At 39.6% G+C, this 14,219-nt stretch overlaps 1 protein-coding gene across 2 annotated transcripts in view; it reads right to left on the reverse strand.

Moving 5' to 3' along the window:
* The window catches only part of tle2b (TLE family member 2, transcriptional corepressor b), a 50,495-nt gene extending 46,494 nt beyond the window's left edge, over window positions 1–4,001 (reverse strand). Inside the window, exon 1 of one of the 2 annotated variants that reach the window (XM_084417292.1) lies at window positions 3,830–4,001. In XM_084417292.1, the coding sequence (XP_084273418.1) occupies window positions 3,830–3,853 (24 nt within the window). In that variant the 5' untranslated portion in view covers window positions 3,854–4,001. The remainder of the gene's footprint in view (window positions 1–3,829) is intronic. The other variant, XM_084417291.1, reaches the window with a different exon arrangement.
* Window positions 4,002–14,219: the final 10,218 nt, after the last annotated feature.

Raw genomic sequence — 14,219 nt, forward strand, 5'->3', positions numbered from 1 at the left:
GTTTCAGAAAATCAAGTCTAATTTCCGAACAAATTAATCTGAACTTGAGCCTATTCATCATAATGAATTAAAAACATGCAGAGCGAGCAATGTAGTCTGATTCCCAAAACAAATGCTAGCCAAGATTTTTGGGGGGTGAATAACAAGCATGACCTTAAATATAGTCAGATTCTTGAACAATGAATCTTTTGAGGCGGCTCTTTTTAATGAATCAAAAATATACGGCACAATAAGTGTAGTCCGATTACCAAATGAATGAATCGTATTAACTGGTTCTTTTAAGAGAATCACATTTCTGAATTTCTGGCTTTTTCTGGCTCGCTCACTGAACCGCTTTTATCATATCTGAAACTAAATGACGAAACGTTGATGAACCAAGGACTGTTGAATTTTCTCTTTACGCCATCTTCACCGTTAGATCATGAGCTCAGTAACTATATAAATGTTCTCATCCTGAAACAACACACAAGCACCAGCCAAGAAAGAGCCATAAATCCACACAATGCAAACACAGGTACTGTTAGCGAGAGCACAAACTCGCCTCATGTGCTACGTGCGCTAACACACTCATATTACAGCCTCTTATTTGTATCGGGTTCTTGTTGTGTCAAACATATCCACAGACCTCCTGTACAGACAGTTCATGTTTCTTACACCTCACACATGACATCTATGGACTTCTCACCCTTGAATGTTGACTGAATACCAACATTGCCTCTAGATTCTTAATATCCAGGCCTAAAATGAATAAATGTAAATGTAAATGTAAATGTAAAAACATGCAAAGTGCGTTCTGTAACAGTCGGAAACTGAAGGTGTGGCTGCAGCGGATTATGAGCTTTCCCTGCCCGGCTTTTTTTTATTGTTATTGTTTTTGGCTCAGAAGAACGGAGCACAGTAAACCTTCTCTCATTCCACCTTCCAATCCCCCTGCTTCAGATAACACTAACCACAAAAATCCAGTGGAACCAATTACCAGTCCTCCCGATGCAGTTTGCCTTGCAAATCAGGCTTAACCCTTTCAACAGGCAGGTATGTGCAGACTCCGACACATGCAAACACACTCATCTCACACTGATAGTCTCCATCTGATTTGCACTGCATGGTGTTGAACGCTTAGACAAAACCACTGATGGATCTACCTCTGACTAGTACAACTTTGAAGTGTTCTAAAGGTATGGTTGCCAGGATATTGCTATGTGGATGTTAACTAAGGATTTAAGTGGTTTTTCTAGGGTGTTTTGGTTGGTTGGTTCAAGTAGAAATGAGTATACTCTTTAGCCATTGAAGAACCATTTTGGGTTCCCCAAATAATATTTCAGTGAACAGTTCTTAAAAGAACCATAATTTTTCTTGCGTGAAGAACACTAAAACACTCTAAAGACCTTTTCCACTATAAATAACCTTTTGTCCAATGAAACGTTTCTATGGATGTTCAAAGAACCACAGATGGTATTAAAAGAACCCCCATTTTTAAGAGCAAGTATGAGCAAAAGTAACAGTGACGCTTGGCTTAACTAGAACCGCTAATAAAAAATGAAAAAAAGCATGTGTCTCTGTGTTTTCTGAGAACTGAATACTCACACACACGGACTTGATTTCTTAAAAGTTAGAGACAAAGAAAAGGTGTGAGTACAAAAGGCAATGTTTATGCATGGTTAGTTACACGCGCAGACCTTTCTCACACCTTTTAACTGGTGTAGGTCATGTTTCATAGGCCATAAGGGTCAAAATAAAACCTCGCTGAAGATTTCACTGGTCCTTTGGAGTTTGTTCACTGTTTCATAAAACACATTCGACCACTCTGGCTGGGAACCTATCAGGACATGTTTGTATGTTTGTTAAAGGAACGTAATGGGTTAAAATACAAACTGTGTAATAAGAATTTGGGTAAAAATCCACTGACAGTTATGTACATACTATGGAAGCTTGTTTCCGCCACAAAAGAAAAAAAATTTAATGATAATTGCGACTTTTTATCTCACAATTGCGAGTTTACATCTCGCAATTCTGACTTTATTTCTCAGAATTGCGAGATACAAAGTCAGAATTGCGTGAAATAAAGTCGCAATTGCGTGTTATAAAGTCAGAATTGCGAGATATAAAGTCAGAATTACGTGAAATAAAGTCACAATTGCGTGTTATAAAGTCAGAATTGCGAGATATAAAGTCAGAATTACGTGAAATAAAGTCACAATTGCGTGTTATAAAGTCAGAATTGCGAGATATAAAGTCAGAATTACGTGAAATAAAGTCACAATTGTGTGTTATAAAGTCAGAATTGCGAGATATAAAGTCAGAATTACGTGAAATAAAGTCACAATTGCGTGTTATAAAGTCAGAATTGCGAGATATAAAGTCGCAATTGCGTGTTATAAAGTCAGAATTCTGACTTTTTTTCTCGCAATTGCGACTTTATATCACGCAATTCTGACTTTATAACACGCAATTGCGAGTTTATATCTCGCAATTCTGACATATTTTCTCAGAATTGTGAGATATAAACTCACAATTGTGAGATATAAAGTCCAATTCTAAGAAAAAAAAAAAAGACGGACTTTTTTTTTTTTACCTCAGAATAGTTTATCTCACAATTCTGACTTTATAACACGCAATTGCGACTTTATATCATGCAATTCTGACTTTATATCTCCCAATTGCGTATTATAAAGTCAGAATTGCGTGATGTAAAGTCGCAATTGCGAGAAAAAAAAGTCAGAATTCTGACTTTATAAGACGCAATTGCGACTTTATTTCACGCAATTCTGACTTTATATCTCAAAATTCTGAGAAATAAAGTCAGAATTGCGAGATGTAAACTCGCAATTGTGAGATAAAAAGTCGCAATTATCTCTTAAAATGTTTTATTCTGTGGCGGAAACAAGCTTCCATAACTTACAGCTGAATCACTTAAAGAAATGTTCAGGTCATATTTCAGCACACACACACAAAAAAAAGGTAGGCAAATGCAAAAATGGTCCTAAAATGTTTTTTTCACTTATGATTTTCAGGTGAAATATGAACCTTTCTGGACATTTCTTGATCGTTTTTGTGAGATTCACCCTTACAACGGAGGTCTATGGGGCAAATATACAACAAGAGACATACTAAATCAGTCTCAAGGGACCTTTCATTCATTAATAAAGACATCTGACGGCTTCTTTGCTGAGGTCTAAGAAAGGTGAGGAAGATGTGAAATGGACTTTTAATCTAAATCTAGATTATCTTTTTTTTCTGATAGAAAAGAAGAAAAGTTTAAATGTCTATCATTCTGGATATTCCTTGGCAGTTTTGTGAGCTTCACCCTTACAATGTAAGTAAGTCAATGGGGGAAATGTCCAACATACACACTAAATCAGTCAAGGGACCTTTCATTCATTCATAAACACAACTGATGCCTTGTTCTTTCATGTATTACAAGTTTAGGCTTGTACGCTGAACCACACTTAAAACAGGCTGCAATGTACGGTAGATTCTTTAGATTCTAGAAACATCAATATACAAGACAGATAACAGATAACAAATAAACTTCCCACAGTGAGCCCTATCCAACCCCACCCACATACACACCTAAACCACTCTACATTTGCCCAAATGCACTATGACATCTATTAGAGGGGGCGTTGAGAAAGGGTTATTACACAAACTAATAAAGACACACATTGTGTTTGATTCCTCCCACACAACTTTCTATCAACTGGCTCACTTGAGGACACCTGGGTGATATGCGTATGTGCGGCTGAAAGCCTAAAGAGACATCTCTCTTACATCCAGGCGCTTCATCTGTCCCATTTGTTCATGTGGGAGAACGAGAGAGCGTAGCACTTACCGGGTGTCTGCCCTGTGGGTACATGGTCACAGGAGGGATGCCGGTTTGACGGCCAACGCGCTGACCCTCCGAACTCCTGTGTCCCCCTCCACCAGGGGACAGATCCCCAGATCGAGTTTGGGAACCCGGCTCTGTCCTTTCTGAGCCGCTGAAGGCTGTCAGCACATCTGACGAAGGGTCCTCCTAAAACAGATCCCCTTACTCGCACTTAAGACTGGATTTCCCCCCCCCAGAATCCCCTGACGTCCCACTCCGTTACTGTCCGGCTCTCAGTCCCCACGGATCAGGAGACAGGGAGAAGCAGGGAATTCAGAAGAATCAAGTCCAGCTGTCTCGTCCTTCTGCAAATGTCCCCAATAAGCAACAAAAACAAACACGTATCTCCATTCGAGTCTTCCAACCTTGTAACAGTACCTCTAAACTACAGGGCTTCTTTGCTGAGGTCTAAAAAGGCAAAGGAGAAAGAGGAACGGGCTTTGTTTTTAATCTAAATCTAGAGAGGAAGAAAAAAAAACACACAGGAAAGCAGGAAAGAACAGCAGGTCACTGGAAGATCCAGCAGGCTTTTCAGCAGTGAGCCCTAGACTGTAATATATTGTGCCTGTTGGCTTCAACACAAACACGACAGCCTGCTCAAGCTGCACTTAAGGTGGACCAGGCGAGATAGATAAAGGATAGCTAGACGGAGAGATAGAGACAGAAATAGATACCAGTACATGCACACAAACAAATATACATGATCGTTGCTTTGAACAGCCAAAAGATTCATATCATCGTACAGATAGACCTATAGGGGGAAAAAACACAAATTAGATATCTCAGTTGTGTTTCCTAGATTAAATGAAGAGTGTCCTGCTTATATTTTTCGACTGAAAAACAACAACACTTACCCTAGTTAAGGAAGAAATGTGTCTTTTCTAAAGCAGATCTCAATGTCTCAAACTGTGCTCAGATTCGCCAAATCTGCAATAAAAAGAGATTTCAATACGCTATCATCATCATCAAATTATTCAAATGTTTATTCCTTGTATACATTTGTACTGGGTCTCAATTTATTCTCAGAAGAAATATCATATCAGAGACAAAATTCATACTTCAGTGAAGTATTACTGAGATCACAAATCAGTCTCCTGAGAAATGAAAGAGCAACCTCTGAGCAATGAGGTTTGCCTCAGGGGAAAAACAAATCAGAAAACAAGGGGTGTGAAAGAAAGAGAATGAGAGAGATTAGGAATGATTCAATTTGCCAGCAATTCCCTGAAAGCACTGTGTCCAACCTCATATTTGCACGTACGCCTCTGACAGAGGAGCATTTATCTGCCCTTTGAGAAATAAACTCGCAAATGTAGTTGTGATTGCAATACTCACGTCCTTGATTTATCCAGAATATGTTCGCTTCGTTTGTTAGTGTGACACATCAGCAAATTTCAGTCATCCCTATGTTCTCATCTCTTCATCATTCTCTTGTTCTCCTCTGTCATATTAGCGTGATCTCAGAGGTGTCTTGTTAGTCATCCCTCTGTCTGCGACACCTCTCAGGTCAGGTATTGCCCTAATCGCCGTTATCTAATTGTGCAGATTAGACAGGTAATTATTCACACAACTCTCTCCCTTCAACCTTTTACGATACTTGTGAAGCTGGCTAAGAACAGACAGACTTCATGGAAATTACCATCTTGACAATAATCTGCCCTGAACTGGTTGGGCTTTTGCATCCTGTAAGGGTTCAACAGGTTTAAAATAAGATTTAAAAAAGGACAATTAGAGAAAGAAGAACTGGATAATGTATCAGAATTGCTGCATTTAGAACTTATTCTGACATTTTGTCCTATCTATCTATGAACATGGTATAAATGGGCTTGTCTTTCAGAAATGTACCTGTATGAACACAATTTACCACAGTTCTGATTACTGATTCACATTTGATCCGAATCAGAACAAGTGGCAATTCGTTCTCAAATAATGTGATACAAAGTTCCATGCATGTAATTTCCTAATATATCATTTGTAAACAATATTGAAAACAAGACATATTTTATAAGTTGCATTTGTAGAAACTTATAAAAGCTTATAAAAGATAAAGAGGCTGCTGAATAGAATGTGTCGAGTGTCCTGACAGCTCTCTTGACCAAACTTCGGTCTTATGTTTACCTAAAATATAAGCGGGGGAAATTACAGAAATACGCACAACAATATCACAAGTCCCGTTGTATTTTATTTACTTTACTTATTTATTCGTGTTTTAGATATAAATCAAGTTATTTAAATTTTAAATGAGTAAATTACACGAGATAAATCACATCCCTCACCTTTCTCCAGACTACCTTAAAACTTCGAGGCTGTGGAGCACTCTCCAGTAGTTCCCTGATTGGCTGTAGCGACTCATCCAATCTAACCAATCAAACCTTCGGGGACCCACGTTGGTGCTTGACATCAGAGACTAAAACGGACCAATTGCTGCGTTCGTGGCCACTGATTGGCTGCGGCCGGTGTGCAGCCCAGTCTACAGGGATTGTGGGCATTGAAGTTCCGATTATTCCGCGCTCCCGCCTCCAGCTGTCAATCACGCCGCATAAATGATCACCTATGACTGCTAATGACAAATGAGCAACGTGTAGCATCTAGTGATGGCTGCCTTGAACAATTAAGCGAAATAACAAATAAACACTCTCTTTATTCGGTGAGTCATAGTGGCTCTATGATAACATTGTAAATTAATGAGCAGATTGTTTATTAAACTGATGAAAATTCTGTCATCATTGTTCTTCTGCCCTGCTGTTCCAAAACCTGCATGGCTTTTTTTCTTCTTCTGTGGAACACAAAGGGAGTTATTATACCATTTCATCTTTACCATGGTACCACAGTACTATTTTTGTTAGGCTTCATAAAATTCACTGTAATATATGGCAACAGTGTTTGTAAAACAAAATTTAAAGCAATAGCCTATACTAGCATTACAGTGAGATGTGCGCATATGTAAGCCTACGGAGTGCACACAATGAAAGAAAAGAGAGACGACCTTTGTCAGTGAGTATCGATTGCTGTGATAGATGGGGTCTATTCTTTAACTGAACTAAGCTAGCTAGCGAGCGCATCAGTGTGGCCTCTCTCCAGTAATTAAGTTAAGGCTTCACCTGTTGTGGCAGCTTGAATCGGAGTAGCGTCTCGCGCCATCAAACACCACACAGTCTTTCCTCAGTCATCTGCCTGTAAGCTTGTCATGAACTACAGATCTAAAGATGCTGCTTTTCTTTATTTCTTCACACTCTCTGCTTCGGTAATGTAGCCTACATATCATTCTACAACACACAGACAGACCTTTAGCAAACATATGGGTATGCTAATAATAGTCCTACACTGAGACCAGTGTTGTGCCGAATTCTGCCCCCCGCCAGATTATTACCCCTATGCCCCGAGTATGTTTAGGTAGGTTTAGGATTAGGTGTGGGGGTGGAGTTAAGATTAGGGGGTGGGGTTAGGATTAGGCAATCAGGTAGCAGTTTCCAACAATAATTTGGCAGGGAGTTTGATCAGGGCCGTCTCAAGCATGGGGCGAGGCCCAGTGTGAGGTAGCGGGAGCGGGTCCCCCTCTTTTCCGATAGCGTTCCGGGGGGGGTGGGTACCGCTCACGATCGTGTTCCAAGGGGGCCCCTCTCAGGTCCGTCCGCTGCAGGGCCCTGTGCACTGCCCTGGATGCGACTGTTTTTTACCGGTGTTCGCCGAATTTTAGAAGGAACTCGCGCGATCGGGAATTTCGGAACGGGTTCAAGTATGTCGCCTGGATTCGCCGAGTTGACCAACAGAAAGCTGCTTGGTTTGAAAGTGACTTCTGTGTGAGCTGTGCTTCATACATCGATACACTACTGACAATAGACAATGACATACTTGCATACTACTATTTCTGCCATAGTAAGAAATGGTAAAAGTAGTATGAGTAGTATACAAGTAAGCAGTTCTGAATTCAAAATTACTGTTCTTGCGGCCTTTGCAAGGTTATTGAAATCTATCATGCCACAAACAACGTCTAAGCAAAAGAAAAGTTGCTCTGTCAAATCTCCCATAATGCATCTTTGCCTAAATGAAAACGAACCCTATGAATAAACCATAAAGTCCTAAATCTAACTACGTTTCCTCGCTTCTGAAGCAAACGTGATTAAAAACCTTGCTGTATTTTTTTGTAGAATCGCCATTTTGTGATGTGAACATAATTACAACTTGCAAACTCGTAAATACGAATTTCCCTTGAGGACTTGAATGCAGCACATAATGATATCCACTAGCTATGCTGTCTAACCTTGCAGTTACAGGAAATAGAGGACGTTCAACATGAATTATGACCGATCTTTTGCTGTCCTAGAGGGTGATGGAGCTGAGTGGAAGATTTTGACATTGTGAGACACATTTGCAAATTGTATCATGTCGGAGACTACAAATGAAAGTGAACGTGCATCAATATGTATTAAAATCATCATAAAATAGCATTTGTAACCCATGTACTTCTGTAATAGGATGTATATAAAGGTAAAACAGGATATTTAACGAGGGGAAGAAAATAGGACTTTATCCAATGGAAATTGATTGGACTGTGAGTGGTAAGGTCACACATACGTTATGTTACCTACAACAGTAGCCAAACACTATCATATAGTTTGGGCTAATTATCATGAACCAATGGCCTAGGTGACATCATCACAAAAGGAAAGTCGTTTAAAAGGCAGAGCAAGTTATATTACATTTGAGACAAACATTTATTCTCTACAACAACATGCACAATATGACTAGGAACATTTATTATTTCATGTGACTGCAGTGAACAAAAACGGATGCTGAATATGTCAATGGACATACAATCTCTGCTGTGTTTCTAATTTCTCATCTCTCTTTCTCTTTGGCTTGCATTGGTGCATTATGTAAGTGTAAAACGCACTGTGAAGAACAAAGGTTCTTGTGACCAGATGTAGTGTGTGTGTGAGAATGGAAAGAGCTTGTGAAGGAAAACAGGGTTTGTGAAATAATCAACAGAATGAGAGAGAGGAAGAGAAAGATGAAGAGAGAAAGTGTATGCGCTCTGCCTGAGGGCCAGACAGTGCGAGTAAACACTGAAAAATTCCAGATAGCGTGTTTTGAGAATCCAGAGGGAATTTTGTGGTTTAAATGGCCTAAAAAACAGCTCGACTTAAACTCATAGGGGAAGTGAATTAACAGGCAGAGAAGAGGATTTATGCGATTTATTATAGGCACATGTTTCAGTCTGAGGACACGACACAGCATGCAGCAAACAAAGGCAACACACACAAGTTACTAACACAACCACAAACGATCCAGATCTGAAGTTTAGTCTGGTCTGCAATAATAATTTGTACATGAGGTACCCCAAAAAATGTTTTTAACAACAACATCTCAACTTTGCGTAACAACGGACAGTGCATGGACTGTCGCGGAATGTGGACAGCCGAAGTATAGTTTGGGCTTTAGTCCTAGAGCACATCCCTACTAAAAATCATTTTAAAATCACAGTGGTAAGCCTACTATATAGTACATTAATATTTCGGAAATCGGGTTGTGGAATTTTAAGTTTAAGGTATGTCAGTAAGTAAAAAATAAATAAATCACCCCCTATCTATACCCTTAATGGGGCACTATTTGAGGGAATAGCCATTTGTAGTGGTGTCTGAAACCATAGTGGATGTTATTGAGTGCACTCATTCAATCCCACAATGCACCGCAATGACGAGTGTACAAACGATGTACGCTCAACGGCTAGAGAATACCCATAATGCACTGAGATGGCTGTGTCGAATGAATTCCTGCGTCTCACCAGAAGATGGCGCCCGCAGCCGAATCAAACATTATCCAAACCGCTGGTCCAATGTGGGTACAGCGTAATATCATACAGGTATAAATTCCTTTTTACTTGATTATTAAATTGTTTAATTAAGGTTTATACATGGCGGAGTTTTCATTACTACTGGAGCGGCCAGTTTGCCAAGTTTCAAATGATTATTAAACAGCAAGCACAAACTATGCAAATCAGTAGCCATTCCGGTGCACTCAGTGTCCGAATTCACTCGCTTGTTTTCATTCACTACCAGTGTTGTAGGGAATAGTGGGCGATTTCGAACACAGCTCAACTCTACAAGTATCTTGCATTTTTATGTTTCAGCTACAGATGGCGATAGAAACAGATTGTGAAACGGATTATATATACATTATTCTGTGTATCGGATGTGGATTCGATTTTGAGATGTGGGCATTTCACTCAAAAGTGGAAGCGGATGAACGTAAGCTTACCACGGATTTCCACAAACTGCGGAACGGCTGCGCATCGGCTCCGTGCTCCACCGTCCTTCAATACCCACCAGGTCCGGATTTGTTGCGGAACGGCTGCGGCCGTGACTGACAGCTGAAGTCACGAGGACCCACGAGATCTCGCGAATTCACATATGATTGTGCGATATAAGTGCTGAATTGCTGCGGAGCTCTCCGGCATCCTGCAAAAATAGAAGATCTGCGTATCTGTTCCGGAGGGCTGCGGATCGCCGGAGCTAGGACGGAGTCGGAACGCAGCCGTTCCGCAGTCAGTGAAAATACACACGTTGACTTTAATGGAAACCTATTGACTCCGCCGCCGTTCCGGAGCGAATCCACAGCCGTTCCGCTGTTGGTGGAAATCCGGGGTTAGACTACATGATTGGAGAATCCTGCATACGTCTCAAGAGAGAAGTCTGTCGTTTTCACTGGAAGGTCCAGTTATGACTTTTTCATTAAACATAACAAAACATTATCAATAATGTGCATTTAGAAAATAGGGTGAAAATGTTCATTTCGTGCTGACTTTAAATTTGGGTTTGTTCCTAATCTAGAGACTTTGTAAGGGGTGCAATAAAGCGTTTGAGACATTTTGGAGCTTGACAACTCGAGTCTTCATCTGTACGGAAAAGAGCACTGAATATTCTGCAAAATATCTTCTTTTGTATTCCACGGAAGAAAGTAAATCATATTGGTTTGGAACGGCATGAGAGTGAGTGAAGGATGACACAATTTTAATTTCAGCTGAAGTATTTCTTACTTTCAAGAGGCTTCACATTATAATGTAGTGTTTGTTGTTGTAGTTGTTGTTTTGAAGGCATAATTGGACAAGGAAAGGATCTTGAAAATAAATGAGATGAAAGTTCTCTCTTCGTGCGCAGCTGCAGAGAGGTCTGGCCAGTTGGCATGATGCCCGGCCCATGTCATGCCAATTAAGTTCATCAGCTAAAAGTCTTCCATCTGGGAATGCCGCCTGTTACAGACAACATTAACCCGTCCCGGAAAAACACACAGGATGTAAGAATTCCTTCTCCATTTTGAATCTCTTTCTCTTCCACCTTATTGATCTCCATCGTTTTTCCTCTTTCAAGCAATTTCGTTTTCTTTTGGTTTGATTCCAGCATTAACCTTTATTGTTTGCAACAGTGTTGGATTACAGTGTTCACATAAAAATGGTTTGTGGGTATGTGCAATGGGCTATTACAGATCACAATCCAGCTAAATAACTCCATCTGCTGGGAGCCTTGCATTTAAGAGACAAATCAGAATTACAAGAGCGTTCGACATCAGCCATTTAACGCATATTGTGAGGAAACTAAAGCTTGAATGTACTATACCACAGTGCAGCTGTAAAATTACATTTCAGATCATAATGTTCCCTTAGTTTGGCTTTCAATCGACTAACACTTGAAAAGGAGACGTGGTGCGCGGTGGCCACGTTTGAGATTTCGCTCTGCTAATTACAGAGGAACAAAGTGACTGAGTTAGGCGTGACGCAAAGTTTTACCTAATGAGGACATGAGCACATTCACATTGACAGTGGGTTGCATGAGAATTCAGTGCGCATGTCTAGGCGTGCAACAAAGTTGACTACTAGTGGGAGTGAAGATATTGTTTACTGTCAACCACAACATTCACTCCCTCTTTCTCACTGATTTATCATCCGTCAAGTCATTTTTTTAAAGTCTCTCTTCATCTTCCCCTCCCCACCCAATGACCTGTTCTCCGTTGGGTCCTTGAGGGCCTTCTGTTCCAGCTCTGGCTGATATATCACACTAAATATTGTATGTATAGTGAAACTTTGAGTGTACACAGAATTATAAATGACATTTGATATTCGGACAGTCTATCGCAAACATTCACAAGCTGCTCTGTTGGATTGCGTTTGTCACTTATTCACTCTCACGCGCGCTCATACCGGAGTGTCAGGAAAGGAAATATCAGACAGTAAAAATAACCTCGGGCACTGCTTTTGACTGACTGCTATTCTGAAAAACGAAGGCATGGAAAATTCAAGTTAGGCTACAAAAATATAAGACTTTTAAGGATTAACGTTATAATTTCCCCTGGGATTTATATATGTAACCAGGGGTGTGTATAATTACAGTTCCTGAGATTTAAAGTGCACAAATAAACAGTATGGCTTTGTATTAAAGTCGACATGAAACCAAAAAGGGCCCTATTTACTTTCATAAAGCTGAAAAGTGTTTTCCTCTTCACCTTTAATCAAAATTACAGGTCTTGTAGTAAACATTTCATTAGTAGCTACATGTAAAACATTTCAACTTCATAATTTTTCATCAAAATATGATTCTGAAATAAGTTTCCGTTTGGGTTGATGTCACCAAACATATTTTTTGTTATGTACAGTATAAGGCCGTGTGTCCACTAAAGCGTTTTTAGCCAGCTGAAAACGCCTAGCTATGCGCGCTTGAGAGCGTTTTGGTAGCGCAGCATTTTTTTCAGTTGAGACGCTTTGCTTGTTATGATACGGAATATCCGCGAAAGTGTTACTAGTATCTCATTTCACACATATTTTGTTTCTGTGTTGATTCTATATTAAAATGTCGATACAATGTAATGTATTTTCTCTGGAAATGATTTTTTTATTTTTTTATTTAAATTACATTTAATTTCATTAAATTTAAACTAAATTAAGTTTTTAATTAGTTTGTTCCGTTATTATGCTGTCATCTGTTGACGTTGTACAAGCAGAATGTGAAAACACGGCGCTCCCATTGAAAACAACTGGAAAAATACGCCAGCCGCGCGAAAAAACGCTTTGGTTGAGACGGCCTAAATCACTTTTTAAATCAAATCATATTACATTAATACATGCACACTGAAAAAAAAAAGAAAAAAAAAAAGTATGAATAATAAGTTGACAACATATGTTTTACATTGCTTCAACTCATCAAAAAAAAAGTTAAACTTTTTTGTTATACAAGATTAAACTAACTATTTTTATGTCAGTTTAATGTAATTTAAGTTGAAATCATATTGTACACCTTTCTGAAGTTTTATTTTAGGTTTTGATGTCCTTAAGAATATATATTTGTGGTATAAGTGCCAAAAATCATCCCAATATATTTTTACAGCTCCTTTCTCATGAGCTCTGCTTAGAACAGGTCGATTTTGGCCTGTCTAATTAATATTCATGAGTCTCTCTTCTGATTGGCCTGTTGTTTTCTGAGTGACACACGGCAAGGCCAACCACAGGTAACTAGGGTCATGTATGATGTAGCCTGCACTAGCTTGGTGATGCTCACAAGTAAGGTAAATAAAACACATGTACATTGCTGAGGGAAATGTTATCCGGCCTTATATGTTCAAGCCAGACTCAGACCCCAGATCGGCGACGACAGGAGACAAACAACCACCTCCTCACTTTCGGCGTTATTGTAAGAGTATAATTACCATTACAGCAATTCTGCACGCAGATTTAAAGGAACACGCCGACTTTTTGGGACTTTAGCTTATTCACCGTATCCCCCAGAGTTAGATAAGTCCATATCTTCTCCCTTCTCCCGAAGATATTACCATATCTTCTCCCTTCTCATCTCCGTGCGTTCCATAACTCTGTCTGACGCACCCACCGCTAACCTAGCTTAGCACAAAGACTGGAGGTAAACGGCTCCAGCTAGCATACTGCTCCCAATAAGTGACAAAATAACACCAACATTTTCCTATTTACATGTTGTGATTTGTATAGTCACAGCGTGTGCAAATAACAAGGTCACATGAGACACAGCCATCTTCTAATTGTATACATACTGGGAACTATATTCTCAGAAGGCGAAGCACTGCTACTTGGGTGGAGTGATTTGCTCTCATGTGACCTTGTTAATTGTACACGCTGTGATTTGTACGCCTTGTTATTTGGGACTAGCTTGTGAATAAGCTAAAGTCCCAAAAAGTTGTTGTGTTCCTTTAACGTAACACTAATTTAAACTGTCTGTAAACAAACTCAGACTTATTTTTGTCAAATTCCAAAATATGCACGTTAATAGCTAGTTATACACTGATTTTGAAACACTTAACTGCTTTATAAAATGTAACGTTAGCAGACAGACACCGAATG

This window comes from Rutilus rutilus, assembly GCF_951802725.1.
Source record: "Rutilus rutilus genome assembly, chromosome: 8".
NCBI lineage: Eukaryota > Metazoa > Chordata > Actinopteri > Cypriniformes > Leuciscidae > Rutilus > Rutilus rutilus.